Consider the following 21,882-nt stretch of genomic DNA (forward strand, 5'->3'; position numbering starts at 1 on the left):
GAATTATCTGGTTTTCGGTTATATATATAATTATGTACTTCTAAACTAAATTACCTAGATGCAGCAGCCAATTAGCAACAACCTGGACCACTGTCATGTGCCCTGAAAACAAGCTGCACCTCAACTGGCAGCTAGCACTAGAAATTGAGTGTGCAGGGCTGTACAGACATATTATGGCTTCTACCCATTAACACAGGTAGACTGCCAAGTTCTCAATGTTACAACATGTAACAAGGGCAGTGCAGCCGAAAGACCCCACTGCAAGAAAAAGGATAGATACGAGTGGTCTCTACAGGAGAGCAATAGCCGTCCTCCTTCTAAACAAAGAAAGAGCAATTTATACAATCATGCACAAGTAGGGGAGTGTGAATATTCGACCTTCATGGGACTGAAAAAAGAAGTTCAAAATATTTAATGGTCTCATAAAGAAACTGATAAGAACTTCTTAGAACTGTAAATTTATTTCGTGAAAAATCTGATAACATTCGCCTGCTTTTTAGACAAGAACAGTGCAACTGTGATTATTTTTAACATCTCAATCAGTGCTCTATTGCACGCACGCTGTCGGGAGAGTCGAAGGAGAACTGCTCAAAAATAGTAAGGACCTCTTCCGTATCCTTAATTATTTCCCTATCGCGCCTATTCAGCATTGTTAGCCCGCAAACGATGACTTTGCTCGCAAATTTTGAACCTTTCCGCGTCGCTTACGGGCATGCTGCGCCATCTAGCGTGTAGCCGGATAATTGAAGCTTCATTTCTTTGCCGTATAGGTACATTTTTTTCTGCGGGGCAGCTATTTTTGAACGCGCTTCGAACATGCAGCAGCGTCGGAGTAGCATGCGAGAATGGCTGCATCTGCGTCGATGACGCACACTTCGAAGCATTGCAAATCTGATGACTTCGCACTGTCTACGACTGATTTCATCAATGACTCAAGCAGCAGTGACTCCGAAGATGCTGCCATATCGTCAGAGTTCAGTTCTGGACCCGATGACGATGAAAACCAGCCCGGAACATCGGTGGCCGCACTCTGGTTAGTACTGCTTTCTTCGTTGGCCTGTTTTGCATGTGTCTGGAACCGCTCTGGTAGTTTTGTTTGTGTTCCTGTCAGCTAGCTCATTCCCAAGGTGTCAACGTCATTTGGGCACGATACCCTGCCTCCCTCAGAACAGATAGTCGTTCTGCCCAAGATGGGAACCGGGGATCCATTTCGGCATGGCGCTCCGCAGCGGCCCTCGTCAATTGCATTGTGCGATTGATGTTTCCCGTCTGTTTTTTATGCCAGATGTTATTGGAATGATTTGTGAGACTGGCACGAACAAGTACGGCTGGATGAAGATTATGGATCAACTCAGCTACAGTGAAGCCGATGGCCCAGCAGAGATGACGACTTTTATTGGTCTGCTTCTCTACATGGGGATAGTCGAACTGCCATGGCTGCATCTGTACAGGAGCACATCAAGGCTTCTTTCTGGATTGGTTCCCCCAAAGATAATGCCTAGAAAGCGATTCTGGGCTCTTCTTGGCATGCTCCACGTGCCCGAGACAGATTTCGAAACCCAAGGAAGCAAATCAAAATTGGACAAAGTTTCATGGCTCCTACAGCATATCAACGAATGATCGGCACATTTTTTCAGCTGTACAAAGAACTTTCTGTTGATGAAAGGATGGTAAAATCAAAAGGGCAATCTGGAAACCGGCTATACATTTGAGATAAAGTAACCAAATGGGGCTACAAAGCGAGTGCTCGCCGACCCTTGATCTGGCTACACCATTCACCGTTCACGCTTTACGCTGGCAAACGAGAAAAGCCAAGTGCAAATGGCTTAACCTATGATGTTGTCACCCGCCTGTGCGACAACTATACAGTAAACCCTCGTTAACTTGAAGTTGTAAAATCCAGGACTAAATTTTGAGATAAGCGGAGTTTCGAGTTAAACAAAACGGCAAAAATTTCCGGCAAGAATCCCTGGAGATCAGCCGTGCGATGTCGCCGCCAATGCCTGTCGTTGCCGCTGGTCCACACTACACAGAGTGACTGAACTCTGCGACAGAGGAGCGTTTTCAGCGTTGCTTTGTTACCGCCGCCTCGTCGTTCAGTCAGGGGGAGTACAATTACGCATATCCCGTTTCTAATGCTAAACAGCATGGCATATGGTAAAACAGTGGTTAACTTTTTTGTAACACATCGAGAGTAAAAAAAAAAAAAAAAGTCACAGCTCAGCGGTGCACTACTACACTGCGATGCAAGCAGCGACTTCCTGTTGCTCCTTTCGAAAATTAACAATACAGTCGAACCCGGATATATCGAACTCGACGGGGATCGTGAAATAGTTCGATATATCGATAATTCGATATACAGAAATCGGCTTGTGACGGCACTTACGATGCGAAAAAATGATACCATATTTTTCGCGTAATCAACCCACTCGCATAATGAACCCACCCTCCACTTTTGCACCCGAGAATTTGTAAAACAAAAATGCGTAAAGGCCAGCTCGCTCACATGCAAGCGATTGAGCGATCTCAGCGACGAGCGGCAGCGACAGAAAGAAAAATTTCAAACTTGTTGGAACTGCGTCCCTCTCGCCGGTCGCGGCAGCTCAAAACAAGGTTTCTGTGTCGCCGTGGCAGAAATCGCTAGCGTTTTCGCTTGCATGTCGATGGCGCGCTCACTCCGTTTCGGTCGTCTCATCCACAGCTCATTTCTTGGCAGCGTGCCAAGATGCTGCGCAGCGATAACGTCGGGGCGCGTTTATCTTTTGATAGCTTCTGCGGTGGCGGGGAGCGAACTTGGCAGAGTGCCCGTGATGACTTGATTGCACAAGCCACGCCGCGCTTGGGGCAGGTGTCATGATCGCAGCAGCTGACCTCGTGCTTTCGTTGATTCATACATGCAGGATAAACGACTCCCGCAAAAAAAAAAAAAGAACTGCCATTGCTAAACGTTCGAACAGCACAACGATAAGAAAGGATGACTCAAAAAAAAAAAAAAGACAGAGAGAGCTGCCGCTTCTTAACGTCCGCAGGCGCCATAGCCACATCAGCTGCCGCGCGCAGAGGGTTCGCAACACACACTGGAGAAAGCGTCCGACGTTTGTCTGAAAACGAGCTTAGCTGGCTTGGCGCATGTGTAGCGCGTGCTGGGGAGAAATAGCTCGGCAAAAGAATGGTCACACCTACGCACATGGCTTGCAAACGTCATGTGTTGGCACGCGGGAAACGATAACTGCAGATGCGCGCGCCTATGGGGAATGGGAGCGGCGCTGCCCTGACCAGCCGTCGCCGAACTGTTCCTTCTCATTCCTTCCGCGCATGGCTTGAAAACGTCACGCGGCAAACGGCCAAGGGTGATGCGATCGTCTTTGGGGAAGGCACACTTTCCAGTGCGTGGTGCGGAGTTCGATATATCGAACGACTGCTGAAATTCAGTTCGATATATGACGCGGCTTTCCTATACTTTTACATGTGATTTTCGAGGGGATATTTTGTGAGGTCGATATAGCCAAAATTCGATATATCCGGGTTCGATATAACCGGGTTCGACTGTATCTAGCCACACTAGCCTTTTTATTTTCCTTTTACTACCCTATCAAGCTTTTACTGAATTGTCTCGATGCGCTCATATATGTACGGATCAGACGAAGTGAGCGTCTGCAGGTTTTTCGCTCAGACCGGACTAGAAAAACCAACTTCACTCGCGGAAAAAAAAAAAAAAGAAGAAAAACAGGATGCAAATTGGGTAGCTTAAAGTCTTCTGCGATTGGCTGCCTAGCGAGCTGCTCCTGGGTGATACGCAAAATTTTCTACAAACCTAGAACAAACCTAGAACCTGAAAATGCGTTGGCGGCCCTCGGCCTGTCACGTCCATCGACACTCTACTGCACAAAGGGAGCTTTTCTAATAAACGGAAAAGAATTCTCAGGAAAAACTCAACTTTATAATTTTTGAAGGAAGAACTGGGTAATGCTTGCCTGCTTCACGTTGGCATTCAGCCCAACAAAAGCGTCCTCGCATCGCATAAGCCGTTGGTCGCCACCGCTGCATTCAACTTTGTTGCAGACACCACATACACAACAAAAATCAGTCAACACTTCGTGCACATGGCGCGACGAAACAGAACCACACCATCACTATATCGCTCTTGCCGGTACGCACGTGCGGAGGGCAGCTCACCGAACCACGCCCAATAAGACTCATCAGCACCCGCGTGTGATCGGTGCTCACGCGATTGCTCCCAAGGTGAAACACAGCTGCGTCCACGGGAATTTTGTATTTGCTCTTCGAACGTGACTGCGTTCGGCACTTAGTATAAGAACAAAGCGCTCGCTCGGAGACCCTATCACCTTTCGGTAATGACCTTTGCCTTTGGTCTTTCCGGTTAAAATTTTGAGATATCTGCATTACGCCCGACAAAAGCTTAGATATAAACGGGAGCTAATACATAGCACCTATAGGGACCTTGCGCTGGAGTTTTGAGTAGGACGGCACCACCTCGTGACGGCCAAGAAAAGCCTGACTGGGTAGTACAACGGCGGCTCTGCCTATGCTGCAACGCGTACCTCGCAGGCTTTCTACGTCGAGTCGTGCTTCTTTTTGCCCCTTCGCGAGCGTGAAAAGAGTCGTCACGTATCATGGGCATCACTGTGAACCAGCAGTGGCCTAACATTAAAAAAAAGCGCTACGGCTGCCTTCTGCCGAAATGTTCAAAGCATACGGCATTGATCGTGCCGTGTACCATCCGTACCGCTGCTATTTTCGCTTGCATCGTAGAATGCCACGGACAAGTTAACAATTTCCTTGTTCAACTCTACTGCTTTCTTTCAAGCCACACGGAACAGGGCTACGATGCGATTAGTACGGGCGGTCATGTGCATGCATGCACTGGTTAGAAAAACGCCTTTCGCTCTAAGTTGCCCGCTCCATCGGCTCAGAGTTGAAATTACAGTCGAACCCGGATATATCGAACTCGAAGGGGATCGCGAAATAGTTCGATATATCGATAATTCGATATACAGAAATTGGCTTGTGACGGCACTTACGATGCAAAAAAACGATACCGTATTTGTTGCGTAATCAACCCACTCGCATAATGAATCCACCCTCTATGTTTGCACCAAAGAATTTGAAAAATAAAAAAAAAAAAAACACGTTAAGGCCAGTTCGCTCACATGCAAGCGATTGAGCGATCTACGCGACGAGCGGCAGCGACAAAGCAAAAAATTTTAAACTTGATGGGACTGCGTCTCTCTCGCCGCTCGAGTCACCGCGTCAGCTCAAAACAAGGTTTCTGTGTCGCGGCGGCAGAAATCGCGAGCGTTTTTGCTTGCATGTCGACAGCGCGCGTCACTCCGTTTCGGTCATCTCATCCGCAGCTCATTTCTTGGCAGCGTGCCAAGATGCTGCGCAGCGATAACGTCAGGGTGCGTTTATCTTTTGATCGCTCCTGCGGTGGCGGGGAGCGAACTTGGCAGAGTGCCCGTGATGGCTTGATTGCGCAAGCCTGGTTCGATTTATCACGCCGCGCTTAGGGCGGGCGTCATGATCGCAGCAGCTGACCGCGCGCTTTCGTTGATTCATACATGCAAGAAAAAACGACTCCCGCCAAAAAAAGAAAAAAAAAATTCTGCCGCTTCTTAACGTCCGCAGCCGTCATATCTTGCGCTACGCCGCGTGTACAGCACAACGATAAGAAAAGATGACTTTTGCAAAAAAAAAAAAAAAAACACAGACAGAGCTGCCGCTTCTTAACGTCCGCAGGCGCCATAGCCACGTCAGCCGCCGCGCGCAGAGGGTTCGCAACACACGCTGGAGAAAGCGTCCGACGTCTGTCTGAAAACAGGCTGAGCTGGCTTGGCGCATGCGTAGCGCGTGCTGAAGGAGAGAGATAGCTCGGCAAAACGATAACTGCAGATGCGAGCGCCTTTGGGGAATGGGCAGCGGCGCTGCCCAGACCAGCCGTCGCCGAACTGTCCCCTCTCATTCCTTCCGCGCGTGGTTAGAAAACGTCACGCGGCAAACGGCCAAGGGCGATGCGATCGTCTTTGGGGAAGGCACACTTTCCAGTGCGTGGTGCGGAGTTCGATATATCGAACGACCGGTGAAATTGAGTTCGATATATGACGCGGCTTTTCTATACTTTTACATGGGATTTTCAAGGGGATATTCCGTGAGTTCGATATAACTAAAATTCGATATATCCGGGTTCGACGGTATATACAGTACAGCTATATGTTTATCTGTGATCGAGAGCAAAACCGTCCGTTATGCTACTGTTTTCGGCGGCTATGTAAGTAAGAACTGCTCGTGCGTACGTCAAGCAACGAAAGATGAGGACGATAAACTAGAGTTTACTTAAAACGTTTGCTGTCTTGATGAAAGCCGCCATTCACTTTCAAGAGAAAACAGTAATAGACGTCATTTGGGGCATATTTAAAATTACCAAGCAGCCGACCATAGCATTTCGGTCATGCACCGCACGTTCCTAAAATGATAGAGTGTGTAATTCTAATATGCAAAGTCCCCATTTCCCCCAACAGGCAAAAGCTCTGGCTCGAGAACTGCAAGCACATAAATCAAAGGCTATTAGCAGTTGAGCAGTGAAACGAAGTTAGCGTGCCTTCTGATATCTGCACCTAATGACGAACACAAGCGCCTGCCGCGGTGTAATTCGAACGTTTCTGCAGTCCCAGCTTCAGCTTTCTGTGGGACTTTTCAGTGCGTGGACTGTATTTCCAAACATTACAAGTGTGACTTATCAGCTAAACTGTGCGTAAAAAGCAAAAACCAGCTTAGGATCAACTTAAAAAATCACATGCATGCATTGAACGCAAACCCCAACGGCCTATGCACGGCCGGCCCAAGGTGCCCATCGAAAGGACTTTTTGTGCCTCAGAGGGATGGCTTACGCTGCCTATCCGTGTTGCAATTTCGTGCATCCATTTGCTTCAGCTCAGCTGCGTGTAAAAGTTTCGTAGAGCTCCACGAATTCGCGCGACACTCGCCGGGCTATGTCGACTGGCAGCGCGCCGAGACTTCGCCTCCAATTGCTGCATGTCGTATAGTGCCTGACTAGGATTATTTATTGCCTTTTTTTACGTCGTGACAGCCTAAAAGATTTTTCAGCACCTTAATTTTGTTGTAATTTATACATAAGAGAAATTAAAGCGGTGGATCCATGCTGACTCCATGCATTTGAATGCAGACGCCGGTGATTTGTACTACCCAGCAGACGCCTAGAGGGCGCTTTTTAGCACCGTTTTCGCGGCGCCCCCTGGGCAGCGCAAGGCTCCTATAGGATGTGAATGCGCAGCGTGGAAAATTTTCAACTTAACCGATTTTTCGAGATATGCAAGTTCGTGTTAACGAGGGCTTACTGTATATATATATATATATATATACAGTTGAACCCCTTTATAAGAGACACGTACGGGAGAGCAGTTTTTGTCTCTTATATGAGAGGTGTCTTATAAGCAGGGTACCATTTTTTTATTTTCTGTTCAGCCCTATTTCAAAGTAGGTACCTTATGACTAAAAGAAGCTCAGAAGACTGGTATAGCCTGCTGCAAAAAGTTTATCATCATATGGATTCATATTATGACCTGCTAGGTCGACAGCCACACACTGAATACAGTCAAACCCGGATATATCGAACTCAAAGGGGATCGCGAAATAGTTCGATATATCGATAATTCGATATACAAAAATCGGCTTGTGACGGCACTTACGATGCAAAAATACGATACCGTATTTGTCGCCTAATCAACCCACTCACATAATGAACCCACTCTCCACTTTTGCACCCGAGAATTTGAAAAATAAAAAATGCGTTAAGACCAGCTCGCTCACATGCAAGCGATTGAGCAATCTCAGGGACGAGCGGCAGCAACAGAGCGAAAAATTTCAAACTTGTTGGAACTGCGTCCCTCTTGCCGCTCGAGCCACCGCGACAGCTCAATACAAGGTTTCTGTGTCGCTGCGGCAGAAATCGCGAGCGTTTTTGCTTGCATGTCGATGGCGTGCGTCACTCTGTTTCGGTCATCGCATCCACAGCTCATTTTTTGGCAGCGTACCGAGATGCTGCGCAGCGATAACGTCAGGGCGCGTTTATCTTTTTATAGGTCCTCCGGTGGCGGGGAGCGAACTTGGCAGAGTGCCCGTCATGGCTTGATTGCACAAGCCTGGTTCGATTTATCACGCCGCGCTTGGAGCGGGCGTCATGATCGCAGCAGCAGACTGCGTGCTTCCGTTGATTCATACATGCAAAGATAAATGGCTCCTGCAAAAAAAAGCCTGCCGCTTCTTAACGTCCGCAGCCGCCATATCTTACGCTACGTCGCGTGTACAGCATAACGGTAAGAAAGAACGACTCGAAAAAGAAAAAAAAAGAAGAAAAACAGACAGCTGCCGCTTCTTTCCGCAGGTGCCATAGCCACGTCAGCCGCCGCGCGCAGGCGGTTCGCAGCACACGCTGGAGAAAGAAAGCGTCCGACGTTTGTCTTAAAACGGGCTGAGCTGACTTGGCGCATGCCTAGCGCATGCTGAAGGAGAGAGATAGCTCGGCAAAAGAATGGGCACACCCACGCACATGGCTTGCAAACGTCATGTGTTGGCGAGCGGGAAATGATAACTGCAGATGCGTGTGCCTTTGGGGAATGGGCGCGGCGCTGTCCAGAACTGTCCCCTCTCATTCCTTCCGCGCGTGGCTTGAAAACGTCACGCTGCAAATGGCCAAGGGTGATGCGATCGTCTTTGGGGAAGGCACACTTTCCAGTGCGTGGTGCGGAGTTCGATATAACGAACGACCGGTGAAATTGAGTTCGATATATGACGCGACTTTCCTATACTTTTACATGGGATTTTCAAAGGGATATTCCGTGAGTTCGATATAACCAAAATTCGATATATCCGGGTTCGATATAACCGGGTTCGACTGTACAATCCACATTCCTTCCACCACAACTTTCTCACACTGCTTTGCGGGTGAAATAGTTCTCAATCTTGCTCTGTTTCATGGCTGCATTTACAGTGTTTTTTAGCACAGCTTCTTCCAGCTTTGTGACAAGGCCAAGAGCTTCGTGCCCACTGGGCCAAAGCTGTATGTGATGGCGCACTTGCCTGAGTACTGACATGACCTCACCAGAAGTCAGCGGTGGTGCAGAATTGTCGGACTCATCCGTTGCACTATCCTCTTGGTCCTCTTCCTGCACCATTCTGACTATGTTCTCATCTGTGAGGTCTTCTGCAACAAGAATATTGTCATCGGCTTCAACAAAGCTTTGAAATGTGCCGCACTCTTCAAATTTACTTCGAATGATTGCCCAAGTTTCTGGCTCCTCATCTCCACATTCCATGTCTTCATATTCAGTGTCCCCTTCCTGCTGCAGATTAAAACCCGCTTTTCGGAAGCACCCTCTCATTGTACTCGTTTTGATGTCACTCCAAAAGCCAGTCAGCATTTCAATTGTTGTCCTCACGTTGATGGTTGTTTCCCGCTTCTGCATCATGTTAAAGAGCAGTCGTTCAACGAGCCGCCCTCTGTACTTGGCTTTAACAGCTCTTATGACCCCCTGGTCCAGAGGCTGTAGAAGAGAGGTGCAGCCTGGAGGGAAATAGCTGAGCTGAACAGCTTTCAACGGCGGGGTTTTCGTATGTGCCGAACAGCTGTCCAAAAACATTAAGATCTTCCTGTTTTTTCTCGCCTTCTTCTCATCAAAGCTTGTCAGCCATTTATTGAAAATGTCTGCCGTCATCCATGCAGCCTTATTAGCTGTGTACTCCACATTGATGGAGTAGTTTTTTAAGCATCTTGGGTTTTTAGCTTTGCCAATAACCAAAATTCTTTCTTTCTCAGTTCCGTCCATGTTAGTGCAGAACATAGCTGTAAGGCGCTCTTTGGCTTTTTTGCCTCCGCTGCAGTTTTGGTTTGCGAAGGCAAATGTTTTGCCGGGGAGTATTTTGAAAAATATTCCCGACTCGTCAAGATGGTACACATCACAAGCCTTCCATCCGCTTAATAAAGACGGCAACGTCTCATTCTTCCATTGCATTACGGTGTTTTCGTCAGCAGCATTGCTCTCATCGCAAATAGCTTTGTAGCTGATACTATGACGACGCTTGAATCTGTCAAACCATCCTTGACTGGCTTCAACCTCAATGCCAAGACCGAATGCAAGCTGCCTGGCTCTGGCTTGAATTAAATGCCCGCCGAGTGGAATATTTTTGCTCCGTGCGTCTTGAATCCAGAGAAGAAGCGCTTCTTCTAGTACGGGATGGGACGACTTACGCAGCGTGGACCTGCTTGCCCCAGTGGGTGCTTCTTTGATGATCTTTTCTTGTCGAGTCCAGATTCCGCTGATTGTCTTGCGTGACAACCCAAACTTCCTGGCGATGCCTGCTTGCTTCATCCCGCAGTTGAGGTCCGCTATGATGTCCAACTTTTTCGCGACCGTAAGGCTAGTACGGCGCTTGACTGAGCAGTCCGCCATGCTGACTATGCGCCCGGGGATGTGGTAACAGCGAAGCAGCCAGGTGGCGATGATGAACGTTGCACAACGGTAACAATGGCAGATAAGCCCAGTTCACGACGTTCCTAAAGCAGCGTCACGTCGTGGCGGCGCAGTTAGGGTTAAGCGCAGTAGCAGGAAAGTTTCATTGATGCTCACTGCGATGCTGCTGTCTAAAAAAGCATGTGTGCGGCCACTTTCGCGCTGCTTGTCTGGGCTTGGCTTGGCAATTGCCTCGCTTTCATGGCTTGTTCGCGCCAACTAAGAGACGCTAGCTATGGTGGCTACAGCCACCATACGCTAGCTGATCGCCTCGCTCGCGTTTGGCAGGTATATTGGTCATTAACGAAATGCAGCGCGAGAGATAGCACCCGCTGTGCGCTTTGCCAGGCTTGCGGAAGCGACACCTGTGATTCTTGATTGGGAGTTGTGCGAACGAGAGTGCCCACCTCGCGCTCCCGGTATTGCTGCCTCGGGCAGACGCCCGCATGCGCGGTCGCACTCGTACCCTTAGCGGTAAGTTTGAAGTGCTCTCCTATGTTGCAATCCCATTGCAGGGGCTTCTCGTCGGTATTTTATAGCGGACCGACTTACTCTGGCTTTGCTGAAGTTATAATAAATAGTGACTGCGTACTTCTATCGTCCCCCTTTGCTTCCACAATGGGCGCAACTGCGATTACCGACCGATGGCACTGCATCGGAAGTTAAAATGTCTGCTTTAAGCGAGATTGTAGACAGAATGCAGGGATAACTTGTCCTTTATAACCGATTGTCTTCTATGTCCGATGTCTGTTACAAAAGAGGTTAAATTAATGGGAGAGATAGGGCAACCAACCAAGTGGGTGAAGAGTGTCTCTTATAACCGATTCTCTCTTACATCCGTGCCTCTTATAACGGGGTTCAACTGTATATATACATATATATATAAATTGGACTATATATGAACAATGTCTACACCTCGACCAACCTTTTTTGGCGCTTGCTTGAATGCAAGACACTGGGTTGTGGCACAACACGCAAAGACCGGCGTGGGTCTCAAAAAGCTCACACAGGGTGGGTGTCTAGCAAACCACTATTTTCAGAATCCCTGACTTTTCCAGGTTTTCCCCGATTATTTCAGGTCAATTTCCCTGACAAGTGAAGAGGCTCAAAAATGTAGCTGCTGATGATAATGAGCACAGACGAATAATTCCCAAGAAAAAGCTATTTATTAATCACATTCTGCAGTTTATAATAGTGAAAGGCTGTTGTTAGTGTTAATGGCAGGTAAAAACGTCGCAAGTTTACTAAAAATTAAAAGTGCACTGATATAATACCAGTTGCGAAATTTCTTACAAGCCCCACGTATGAAAAAACGGCGGTTTTGATTGGTCAAATTTCGGGTGTATATAGGGTGCCTCGATGCGAGGCACCCTAGGTCATGGCCTGTCTCGAGCGAAAAATGATCAAAAACCAATTTTGAGAAAAACTCATTTTCGAAACGTTTATCCTTTCGAGCACCTGCACTCAAATTATCAACGCTGAATTCGGTCAGAAAATGCAATAAAATCGGCTTTCAAAACGTCACGGCAGCCACGAAATGCGCCCCGAAAAGTGGAATTGTGTACGAAATTCCCGCGGGCGTTGCAGCCGGCCGATCGCCGCCATCTCGAGCTTTGTTTAAAGCTGCTTTCTTTGTGTGCAATTTGAAATATCTCAAAATGGCTTCACTAAAGCGGACTGGCTGTGCGCGGCGGTTCTGCAAACACTGTTTATGGTCTCCGATTCTCACGCGACGCACTTCAAAAGCGCGCCATTCCGCGTCCCCCATTGGCTGGCATAATTGGCGCGTCATTTTATTTTTTTCTTGCTGTTTAACGTTCGCTGCCATGGCCGCCGCTTCATGCGCGTCTCCGTTTGCGCTCATGTTTCTCGATGCACCGCTTTGTGCAGAGTTTTTCCTTGTGATCGAGAAACCGGAAACCAGTAGACTGTAACCATGCACACAACGGGAAGCCGTAAGAAACCGGCAAGGAATAAAAACCAGATGACGTTGGCCACAAGCGTGCTGCCGGGACAGTTGAGCTACAGCCGGTGCCAGACTTGTTAGATGTGCAGGAAACATCAACCATGTCACCCGATGACGACACCACGGGTTCAAATTACAGTTCGAATTGCATCCCGGTACACTTTGAGTTGACGCCGCAGCCGCGTACTACTCTACGGCGGAGACGGCGCACAGAGTTGTTGGCACAAAGTCCGTTCTGTCGGTAAAATCCATGACCCAACGAGAATTTCACCACGGCGTTAGCGCGGAATGTGATGCCGGTGCAAGCTCATGATTGTGAACATGAAAGTGTTAAGCAATTTTATTGTGCACGTGAAGCGCGGAACCTGCGGTGAGATCGCGAAGACGTGAGCAGTCAACCGCTGGAGTGCCACAACGGACCTCGACTGTAGCTAAGCTCACCGGTCGCTTTAGCACTGGCCACTGCTGGCGCATCTACTCCTGCTTTTTGTCGCATACTACTTCCACGCAGTGCTTCCGCATATTTTATTGGATACCCAACTCACATGCGTATTGGTTTCTTGTATTGTGGCAGCTCAGGCATTCACTGGAATCAAACTATTATATATCGCGCATCGCTTTGCGGAGCCACGTGCTCAGCCCCCCCCCCCCAAAAAAAAATCTGCATGAATAACATACTTACTGTGCGCCACCCTAAAATGAAAATGCACTGCAGAATATATCGTGCCATATTCCCTGACTTGGCGAAATTTTTTATGGTTTCTCTGACATTTCCCTGATTTTTCCCGGTGCATGAAATTTCCCTGACAATTCCTGATTTTCCCGGTTGCTAGACACCCTTTCAAAGGCACCAGCTGTTCAAGGAAGGCCAAGCGAGTAGATGTGCACTGGCTCCGAGACAACGGTGTGCTTTACCTTCAGTGGAAGAATTGACGCGTTGTCCACATGATGACCACTGCCCACACGGCAAACAAGCATGTGTCCGCAAAACGACGACAAAAGGAAGATGGGAAACGGGAGCAAATTTCTGTCAGGAAAACACAGCTTGTCGACGAGCATACCATAGGCATGCTTGGTGTCGATAAATCTGATCAACTGATTGGCTCTTAAAATGTTCTTCAAAAGTGCTTCAGGTAGTGAAAAGCCCTCTTTTTCCCCCGCGTTGATATTTCGTATGTGAACAGCTTTATAATATTTCAGTTGCAAGGATTATTATCGCATCGAGCGAAACTACAGGCACGGCGGACTGAAGACGTGGGGACATGCGCTTCGTATGCTCGAGGCTTGGCCTGGCTCGGCTTGGCTTGAGTCCGGCCATGCCTCAGCACAGCGCTTGCAGCAGTGTGGCGGCCTCTGAGAGCCATTTTCGCAAGCTCGCACACCAAAAACGCAGAAGCGCACTTAAGGTTTTTTAGCGCCATCTATCCTAAGACATAGTAATCACGGTAAAATCATGTGACCAAGAAGCAGTGATTGGCGCATGCATTGACGATGCTGTAGGCTTTGTTGGCATTGTGTTTGCCATTTCTCGTTGCCATTTTGGTTTTCCGAACGTTCAGCTTGCACTTCGCACTTATCGTTTCTTTTGTTCTGGTGCCACGTTTCACCCGTGCGCTTCACCATGTCTAGGAAGCGTAAAGCGTTACCGCTGAAAGAAAAACTCGACATTCTCATAAAAGTCGACGACAATCTGCAGAAGAAACGTGTCGACCTGGCACGCGAACACGATCGTCGGCAAGCGAGAAGAAATTCGGAAGGGCATTCAAGTCTTTGGCGCCGGCGTGGGGGCGCCCAGCATGGCAAGATGGAAGGGGTTCTACTGGCGAGGTTCAGGGAAGTAAGGGCGGCGGGCGTGAACGTGGCCGGGACAGTTGTTCGCGAGAAAGCTGATGAGATAGCACTCTCGTTGGGCATCGAAGATTTTGAAGCTTCGGGCGGGTGGCTCCATCGTTTTAAAACACGGAGTGGCCTGTCCTATAAAACCGTTTCCGGCGAAGGGAAGTCTGCCGACCAAGATCAGGTCTCCAACTGGCTTTCGACTCTGCCAGCGGTGATTGCTCAGTACTAGCCAAGGGACGTGGTTCAACGCAGACGAAGCTGGGTTGTTCATCAACCTCCAGCCCGAGAAAAGTCTCAGCATGAAAGGTGAGACGTGTCAAGGCGGAAAAAAAAGCGAAGAAAGAGTCACCGTATTGTTGTGCTGCAACGCTGGTGGAACCGAGAAGCTCAAGCCTACCGTCATTGGCAAGTTCTGGAAGCCACGCTGCTTATTGCGTAACCCACGCCTTCCTGTCGTTTACAAAGCGAATATGAAGGCATGGATGACCGGAGCCCTTTTCACAGAGTTCCTCACCCTTCTGGATGCCCGGATGCGTGCCGAGAACCGTAGAATTCTTCTATTTCTCGACAATTGTGCCGCGCGCCCTGTCGATACTTCGCGGCTGCAAAACGTCAAGTAATTTTCCTGTTGCTCAACTGCACCAGCACTTGCAGCCCCTAGATGCAGGAATCACTAGAAACGTGAACTTTCACTTTAGGAGCTAGTTGGTCAGACGCTTTTTGGCCAAGATTGACCGGAAAGATGCCAGCTTGAAGGTGGATCTTCTTGATGCCATCCATTTTCTGGCGATGTCATGAGATTGCGTCAAACCCGACACCATCGCCAACTGCTTCAAGAAGTGTGGCTTTTTTTGTGCATCTGGCGATACTGAGGAAAATGGAGATGACGGCGCAGAGATTGACATCCCGGACTGGGGTGACCTCGATGTCGACGTGTCTCCGGAAGAGTTTGTATCGGCGGACGACCAACTGGCGACATGCGAATTGCGCATCGTCCAAGACATCATTGCAGATGTTACTGCTGAAGAGGAGAGCGACGACGATGACAACCAAGACGCCGGAGATTGCAGCGGCGATCGTCGGCCATTAAATACTGACGGTGCACTCGAAGCTTTGGACGGGCTTCGTGGCTTTGTCACGTCTGCGGAGCTCAGTGAGGAAACTGCTACTCGTTTCTACGAGTTCCAAAAAAGCTTTCTGCAGGACCTCGAAAAGCAAAAAGTGCAGCGCAAAGTGACGGATTATTTTAACATGCTTTAATAAAAGCAAGTTCTGTGCCAAGTATGTGTTATTCGCAATCTTTTGGAGTCCGTTTTGGATAATACAATTTTTGGATAATACGCTTTTATTTTCGGAGCCCGTGGGAATCGCATCAACGTGACTCCACTGTATAGCTTTCCTTTGTAGCCGTATGGCTGCGCTCGGGTGGATGATAATGAGTAATTACTCCCTTATTAAAAATCTACTCCACCTTGGGGGTTTCCCCTAAATATATGACCAACCTTCCATTTTACATGGAGAGCAGCCAAAGACACGGTAAACATTTTGCATCTTCCAGAAAGTCTTTAGCCTTTCTTCTGTTTTAGATAAAAGCATATCTTTACACAATTTGCTTGATTTTTGCCTAAAATTTTGTTTTGGGCGAAAATAACTTCTGTCTTGCTACTTATAATTAGTTGTTCAAATTTAAATGCCTAAAAAGCACTTTTATATTGGGGGCGAGGACATACTGAGTCGCCTCCTCTTGACAGCGCCGCGTGGCGCAGTAAGTGGGATAACGTACATTGAACTGCTGCTGTGTGATTCTTTCTTGGGCAGTTTAGTTGCGTTAATGCTGAATTGATTTTTTTCTTTTACATACACTTGTCCAGGCCTGTTGAAGACTATTTGCGGTATTAGGCCAAAAATATTAGGCAAGAAGGCATTTCACAAAGTTCATGAGCTCTCGAAGAGTAGCCTGGAGAGTTTGAACTACTGCTACGACGCCGCACACCTGCAGCGTTGTTGTCTCTGTTGTTAAAGAAAGTGAACATGTGACACATTCAGTCAGTAATAAGCGGTCATAAATCATAATAACCATTTTGAGAAAATTACGCGCTGCACCACTACATCACTGCTTTACTCTGTAATCATATTTCTCTGGCAGAGAAACGGAGCTCACAGGGTATGACAGATGTGGGGTACTTCGTACAGTGCCAGCAGAAGCGGTGCCATTCAGCTTATCCTTCAATAGTTAAGTTTTATAGTGGGAATGATGCGAAGAAATCTTTAAAGCAGCTGTGCAGAGGTGCGTTTTTTCTTGCAGATTGATAATGTTCATTGCCACTCGAGCTTCTGATGAGTGTTTGTTTTTCCGCGTAGTTTTGCTACGTGAGCAGATCATGGTATGCATAATTATTTTTCTTGGTCATGTGAAATTACTGCTGAAGTTGCCCAAGGCAAGTCACAATGCGTAGCGCTACGTGTGGCAGCAGAAACGTTTAGTTTCGGGCATCAATGCCTTCACTGAGAAGAAATTTGACAGCTCCCCACTTTCGGACGAACATTCCTCGCTCCAGGTAGGTATACTGCTCTACGAAGAAGCCAGTATATTTTAAATTCCGACAGATATCAGACTTCATTAGCTTCCCATGTGATAAGCATAAAAACAGACTTTAATTAGCGCCTGTCTTTCGACCATAACTCACGGAACTCTTCCAGTTCCATATAGATGGAATCTTGCTCTATGAAACGCATGCTCCGCACACAAATATGACCACTCACTTCTTTACACATTGGCAACTTCTTGAACCAATTTTCCTTCAGCTAATTTTTCGGGTAGGAATGGGAGCGAGCGCCGGGTTCAGTCCCGTATACAGGCCACGTCAAAAGCTTAACGAAACTAAAGCAACAATAGCGACGACGCAAAATGAAAGTATGTGATGCTGGCACACATCAACAAGCAAAACTGCAGAAAAAAATGCGACTTTTAACTTGCAAAACGCACAAATTCAATCCAGCGCGTGCTTCAGCAGCAATAAGCGGAGTAACGTGAACCTAATTGCTCCTCTAGGTCGACACTAACGCTGCCCACTCCAGTGGAGCTCGCGCCCAATAGCTTTTTTTCGTGTATTACATAACATTTCAGACATGACATTTTTGACTGAAAAAAAAAACTACTGAAACCTATTGCATGACATGATAATTATACAGTTTCCAGTTGTTATTATGCATCAAGAATGCTATTCAATACTGAACTTTCATTTTTTCACAGGGAGTGGCCAATAGAATGCTCTGTATTTTGTATATCTCGAAGCATTTTTTAAATCTATGACGTTACATTTACAAGTGCTTTTCTCAAGTTTTGTTAAATAAAAATGTTTTTTCTAAAACCTTGTGTTTGAGAAATAAAACTGTGTGTCACAATTTCATATTCAAAGTTGTTTGCCTAAAAAGCGAATCTACCTATTTAGCTTTCTTTTTGTCCATTGCATAAAATTTGAGACTTGACAGTTGTTACAGAAAAAAAAAATGAGCGAAACCTACAGAAAATGGCCATTTTGCCCACGGTAAGGAACCTGACAGTGGCGATGGCTATGCCACTGACGCCTCGCATTTATCCTCCATCGAATGAAAGGTAGCCAATAACCACACAGGAGGCCACAACTCACCACAGAATGCACTGTGGTCATCAGAAGTATCGAATGAGGCATGGGTGCAATAATTTGTCGAAATGCAGGCATGTTTGCACGTCATCAGAATTAAAATGCAGTGCTCAGCACCATGGTGGATGACTAATAGGAGCAACTTGCCTGCTTGAAGCATGTTGATGGTGCTGGCTGGGAGTTTGTCTCCTTGAGGTATTCGTCCCAGTCGAAGTAGCCTGCGAGACCACTTTGTTAGGCACTGACACAGGGCAGTGCACTCACAGGAAACAACAACTCCATGGCTTCGTGCCACAAGCCGCAAGAATTAGCTTTTTTCTTTTTAAGAAGCATATGTGCAAATTACATATAGAAAAGTCTAAACAATGCTTTATACACTCTATAAAGAAATTGCGCAGGCATGCAATGCAATTATGCTGTTTTGTTTAGTGTGCATTTGGCTTCAGATGTGTAGAACGCATGCCGAAATCTCATGAAAAGCAAGGCATCAGGGACAGTAGCACTTAAGTATGCCAGTCTTTTTTTTTTTTGTTATTAGCATACGAAAGAAAAGAAAAATGCACAGTCGTCTACAGATGGGGAAGCTATATAGTTGAACCTGGATATAATGAAGTTCTCAAAAGTTCGCAATTTTTCGTTATATGCAGGTTTCGTATGAAGGCTCGCACGAATGATGCAGAAACGAAACCGAAAGGCTTCAGATATCAGTGAAAGTGAACGCACCCTCCAGGCATTTATTTTACAGTAAAAAACTGCGTAATCTCTGCTTGTTTCCGAGCGAGCAATGGCACAACACGGCGCTCCAATGAAGCTAAATCATGTAATGCTCCTTTGTCGTCGCGCGAGCCGACAAAACGGCGCAATACGTCGATTGCGTTCATCCCCTCCTTCGCGGTGGACACGTCACACGGACCTGGCTCACAGGAACCATCATCACAGACATCGGGATTTTGCACGCTTTCGGCAAGTGCCTCCGTAGCTACGGCAGCGTTGTTGGCAAACAAAAAGTTGCTCAGGTTGACGTCGTCGGGGACACCACCTTTGCTGCGTAGCTCTTCCCATGCTTCGGCCACATCGGATGAAGCTGAAGTCTCTTCTTCCTCGTCATCGGCACCAGCCTGTGAGTTTTTTGTAATCCCTGCCTTCATAAAGCACTTCTTAATAACTTCTGCCCTGACTTCTTGCCAGGAGGCAGCAAGCATTTCAACTGACTGATAAATATCTATCTTCAGCTCCCGTTCCAGAAGCATGTTCAGAAGAAGCTTCTGTATCAGCCGCCGCTGGTAACAGCATTTAAAACTGTTCATTATTCCTTTGTCCAGCGGCTGTATTAGTGATGTGCAATTAGCCAGGAAGTAGTGCAGTTCGATGTGAGACAGCTGCAGGCCATCAACATGGTGCGCAGCGCAATTGTTCTGAAGTAGGCAAACCTGACGGCCTTGCCGCTTGACATCCTGGTTGAAGTTTAAGTCTTTCAGCCATTCAGAAAATATTGCCCGAGTCATTCACGCTTTAGTGTTCACCGTGTATTTCACAGGCATACGCTTCGTCCCATTAAAGCACCTGGGATGGGCACTTTTTCCCACAACTAGCGGGACTCACTTGTCAGTGCCATCGAGGTTGGTGCACAGTAGAACTGTTACGCAGAGTTTGCTCTGCTTTCCACCGCGGCTTTAAGTGCTAGCGTGCGGCCAGGAAGCATCTGATAAAAGAGAGCCATCTCATCGGCCTTATAGATTTCAGCCGCTTCGAAGCAATTCAGTATTCCAGGAAGCGTGTCAGCCACTCACAAAGCAGCAGCATCGCTGTCTGCAGAGGAAGATTCACCGCAGATGTATTTCCCGACGACATTGTGTCAGCCCTTGAAACCTTGTAGCCACCCATTGCTTGCTTTGAAGTCATAAGTCATCATGGCCCAAGATGCACGCAAAATCCTTCATCTTCTGTTGTAATATCGCTCTGCTTACGGGCACATTCCTGGCTTGCGTGTCCAAATACCACATGAACACTGCCTTGTCCACATCATCATATGTTGACAGTTCCAATCCTTTATTAGCCTTTGTTCCTGACTCCACGGCACTTCTAATGTTCCGCACTCAAAATTGTTGACAGGGTGCTCACTGGGATGTTGAAGCGAGCGGCGACGTCCTTCTTCTTCTAGCCCGCGGAGACCGCATTTAAAATGACAATTTTGTCTTGAAATAACAAAACTTTTTGATTTCTGGCCATTGAACTCATCACGAAGAACTGACGTCGCAGATACAAGCGGAGCCCCATGAATACAGGCAGAAAGGCTGGCCTAGTACTTCCGAAACACGTCGGGCGAACCAACACCGCAAATTTGCAGACACACGAGACGTGCACGAGACACAGAACAACAGACAAGATGGCGAATGCACAACGTACGCAAAAATTGCATGTGCTACACACACGTACAGTACCTACAAAGAAATCAACTGCAGCCACTAATGCCACCTGGTGTTGCACTACACTACCAATGCCTGAGGAGGCTGCTGCGTTAGCCACGGAGCGGTGCTAGAAAGTTGGCAAGTGGAGAAATATGGGAGAGGCCTTCGCCCTGCAGTGGGTATAATCAGGCTGATGATGATGATGATGACAAGAGACACTCAAGGGACCCGAAAAAGATGTCTCTTGTAAGCAAGGTCTCTTGTAACCAAAAATTCTAAAAGCACTGTGTTGATCAGTTTACTGCACCTCAGCATATAAATGCATTCACGCACATTAACAGGAAATTGTTAGGAAAGCTTAAAGTTATTCATACTAGTATGTATTTTTGTGAGTGCAGAGTGCATTCCTTCCCAAATTCTGGAGGTAAAGCACTTCACTTTGCAAGCCTTCCTGTTGCTCAAATACCTTTGAAGTCACCCTCAGATGCTGACATTTTTCCTCTGAAATGTCCTCGTAGTAATCCTCTGTGGAACATGTGCCATTTACTTGTGTGGGAATTGCACAATCTGTAAGCTCTTTGGGAGCACACAAGATCCACATCTGCAGATACGAATTCCTCAAAAGATTCTGGTACCTCAGCAGTCTCTTGGATGCTCGCCCCAGCTTCATCTTCAAGGAAGCCTTCCACAGTATCCATATATATACCCTCTTACGCTATGTCACCACATTTAAAGCCTGCTTGTCTGAAACGGTTTTAATTTCTCATTTCTTCATTTCTTCTCAGGCCATTCTAGACACCTGAAATCACCTGAAAGCAATCTTCGTATCACATACTATTGTACAGTTTTACTTCCTGCCGAGCAACAGGCGTTCTACCAACCTTGTTTTTTACATCAACTTGACAGAGTACATAATGCCTTTGTCTGTTGGTCGAAGGTAGGGTGTGGAGTTTGGAGTGAAAAATAACTTTGGTGGCTTTGAGCATGAGAACTTTGGTGCTTTTGGTGTTGCAAGAAGCATTGTCCACAAAGAGAAAGACATTGGGGTCGTTTTGACTTTCCAATCATGATGAAGCACTCCTCAGTTCCTGACATGTACAACAAAAAGGATGCTGATATGGAATAAAATTTAGCTAAGGGAATCTGAAATGCATCATGTACGAGTTGGTATGCTTCAGCTGCATTGCATGAGCACACCTGGGTTGTGTCTCTTCTAAATAGTGAAGAATTTACTCCAGGGACCTGAAAAAGTTGCCCTTAGTAACCGAGTGTCTCTTGTAACCATGTCCCTTGTATGCAATGTTTCTAACATGGCAGACATAGGAAAACCAACCAAACCATTTTCAAATGTCTCTTATAACCGAGTATCTCTTATAACAGTGTCTCTTGTAACGAGATTTAACTGTATATCATCATCATCGCCAATTTTGCTAGATTTCTGCAATTACAGGCGTTCACGTAGCTGCTGGCTTCTTAGA

The 21,882-nt window shown here is 47.0% G+C and overlaps 1 protein-coding gene across 5 annotated transcripts in view; it reads right to left on the reverse strand.

Annotated features, from left to right (window-relative positions):
• Positions 1-21,882, reverse strand: part of Scm (Polycomb protein Scm) — a 200,311-nt gene that overhangs the window by 131,255 nt on the left and 47,174 nt on the right. For all 5 annotated transcript variants that reach the window (XM_084605586.1, XM_084605580.1, XM_084605569.1 and 2 more), the window contains one exon: positions 18,144-18,214. In XM_084605586.1, coding sequence (XP_084461712.1) covers positions 18,144-18,214 — 71 coding nt within the window. The remainder of the gene's footprint in view (positions 1-18,143; positions 18,215-21,882) is intronic.

This window comes from Amblyomma maculatum, chromosome 1, assembly GCF_055883805.1.
Source record: "Amblyomma maculatum isolate TAMU_Amacu chromosome 1, ASM5588380v1, whole genome shotgun sequence".
Lineage (NCBI taxonomy): Eukaryota > Metazoa > Arthropoda > Arachnida > Ixodida > Ixodidae > Amblyomma > Amblyomma maculatum.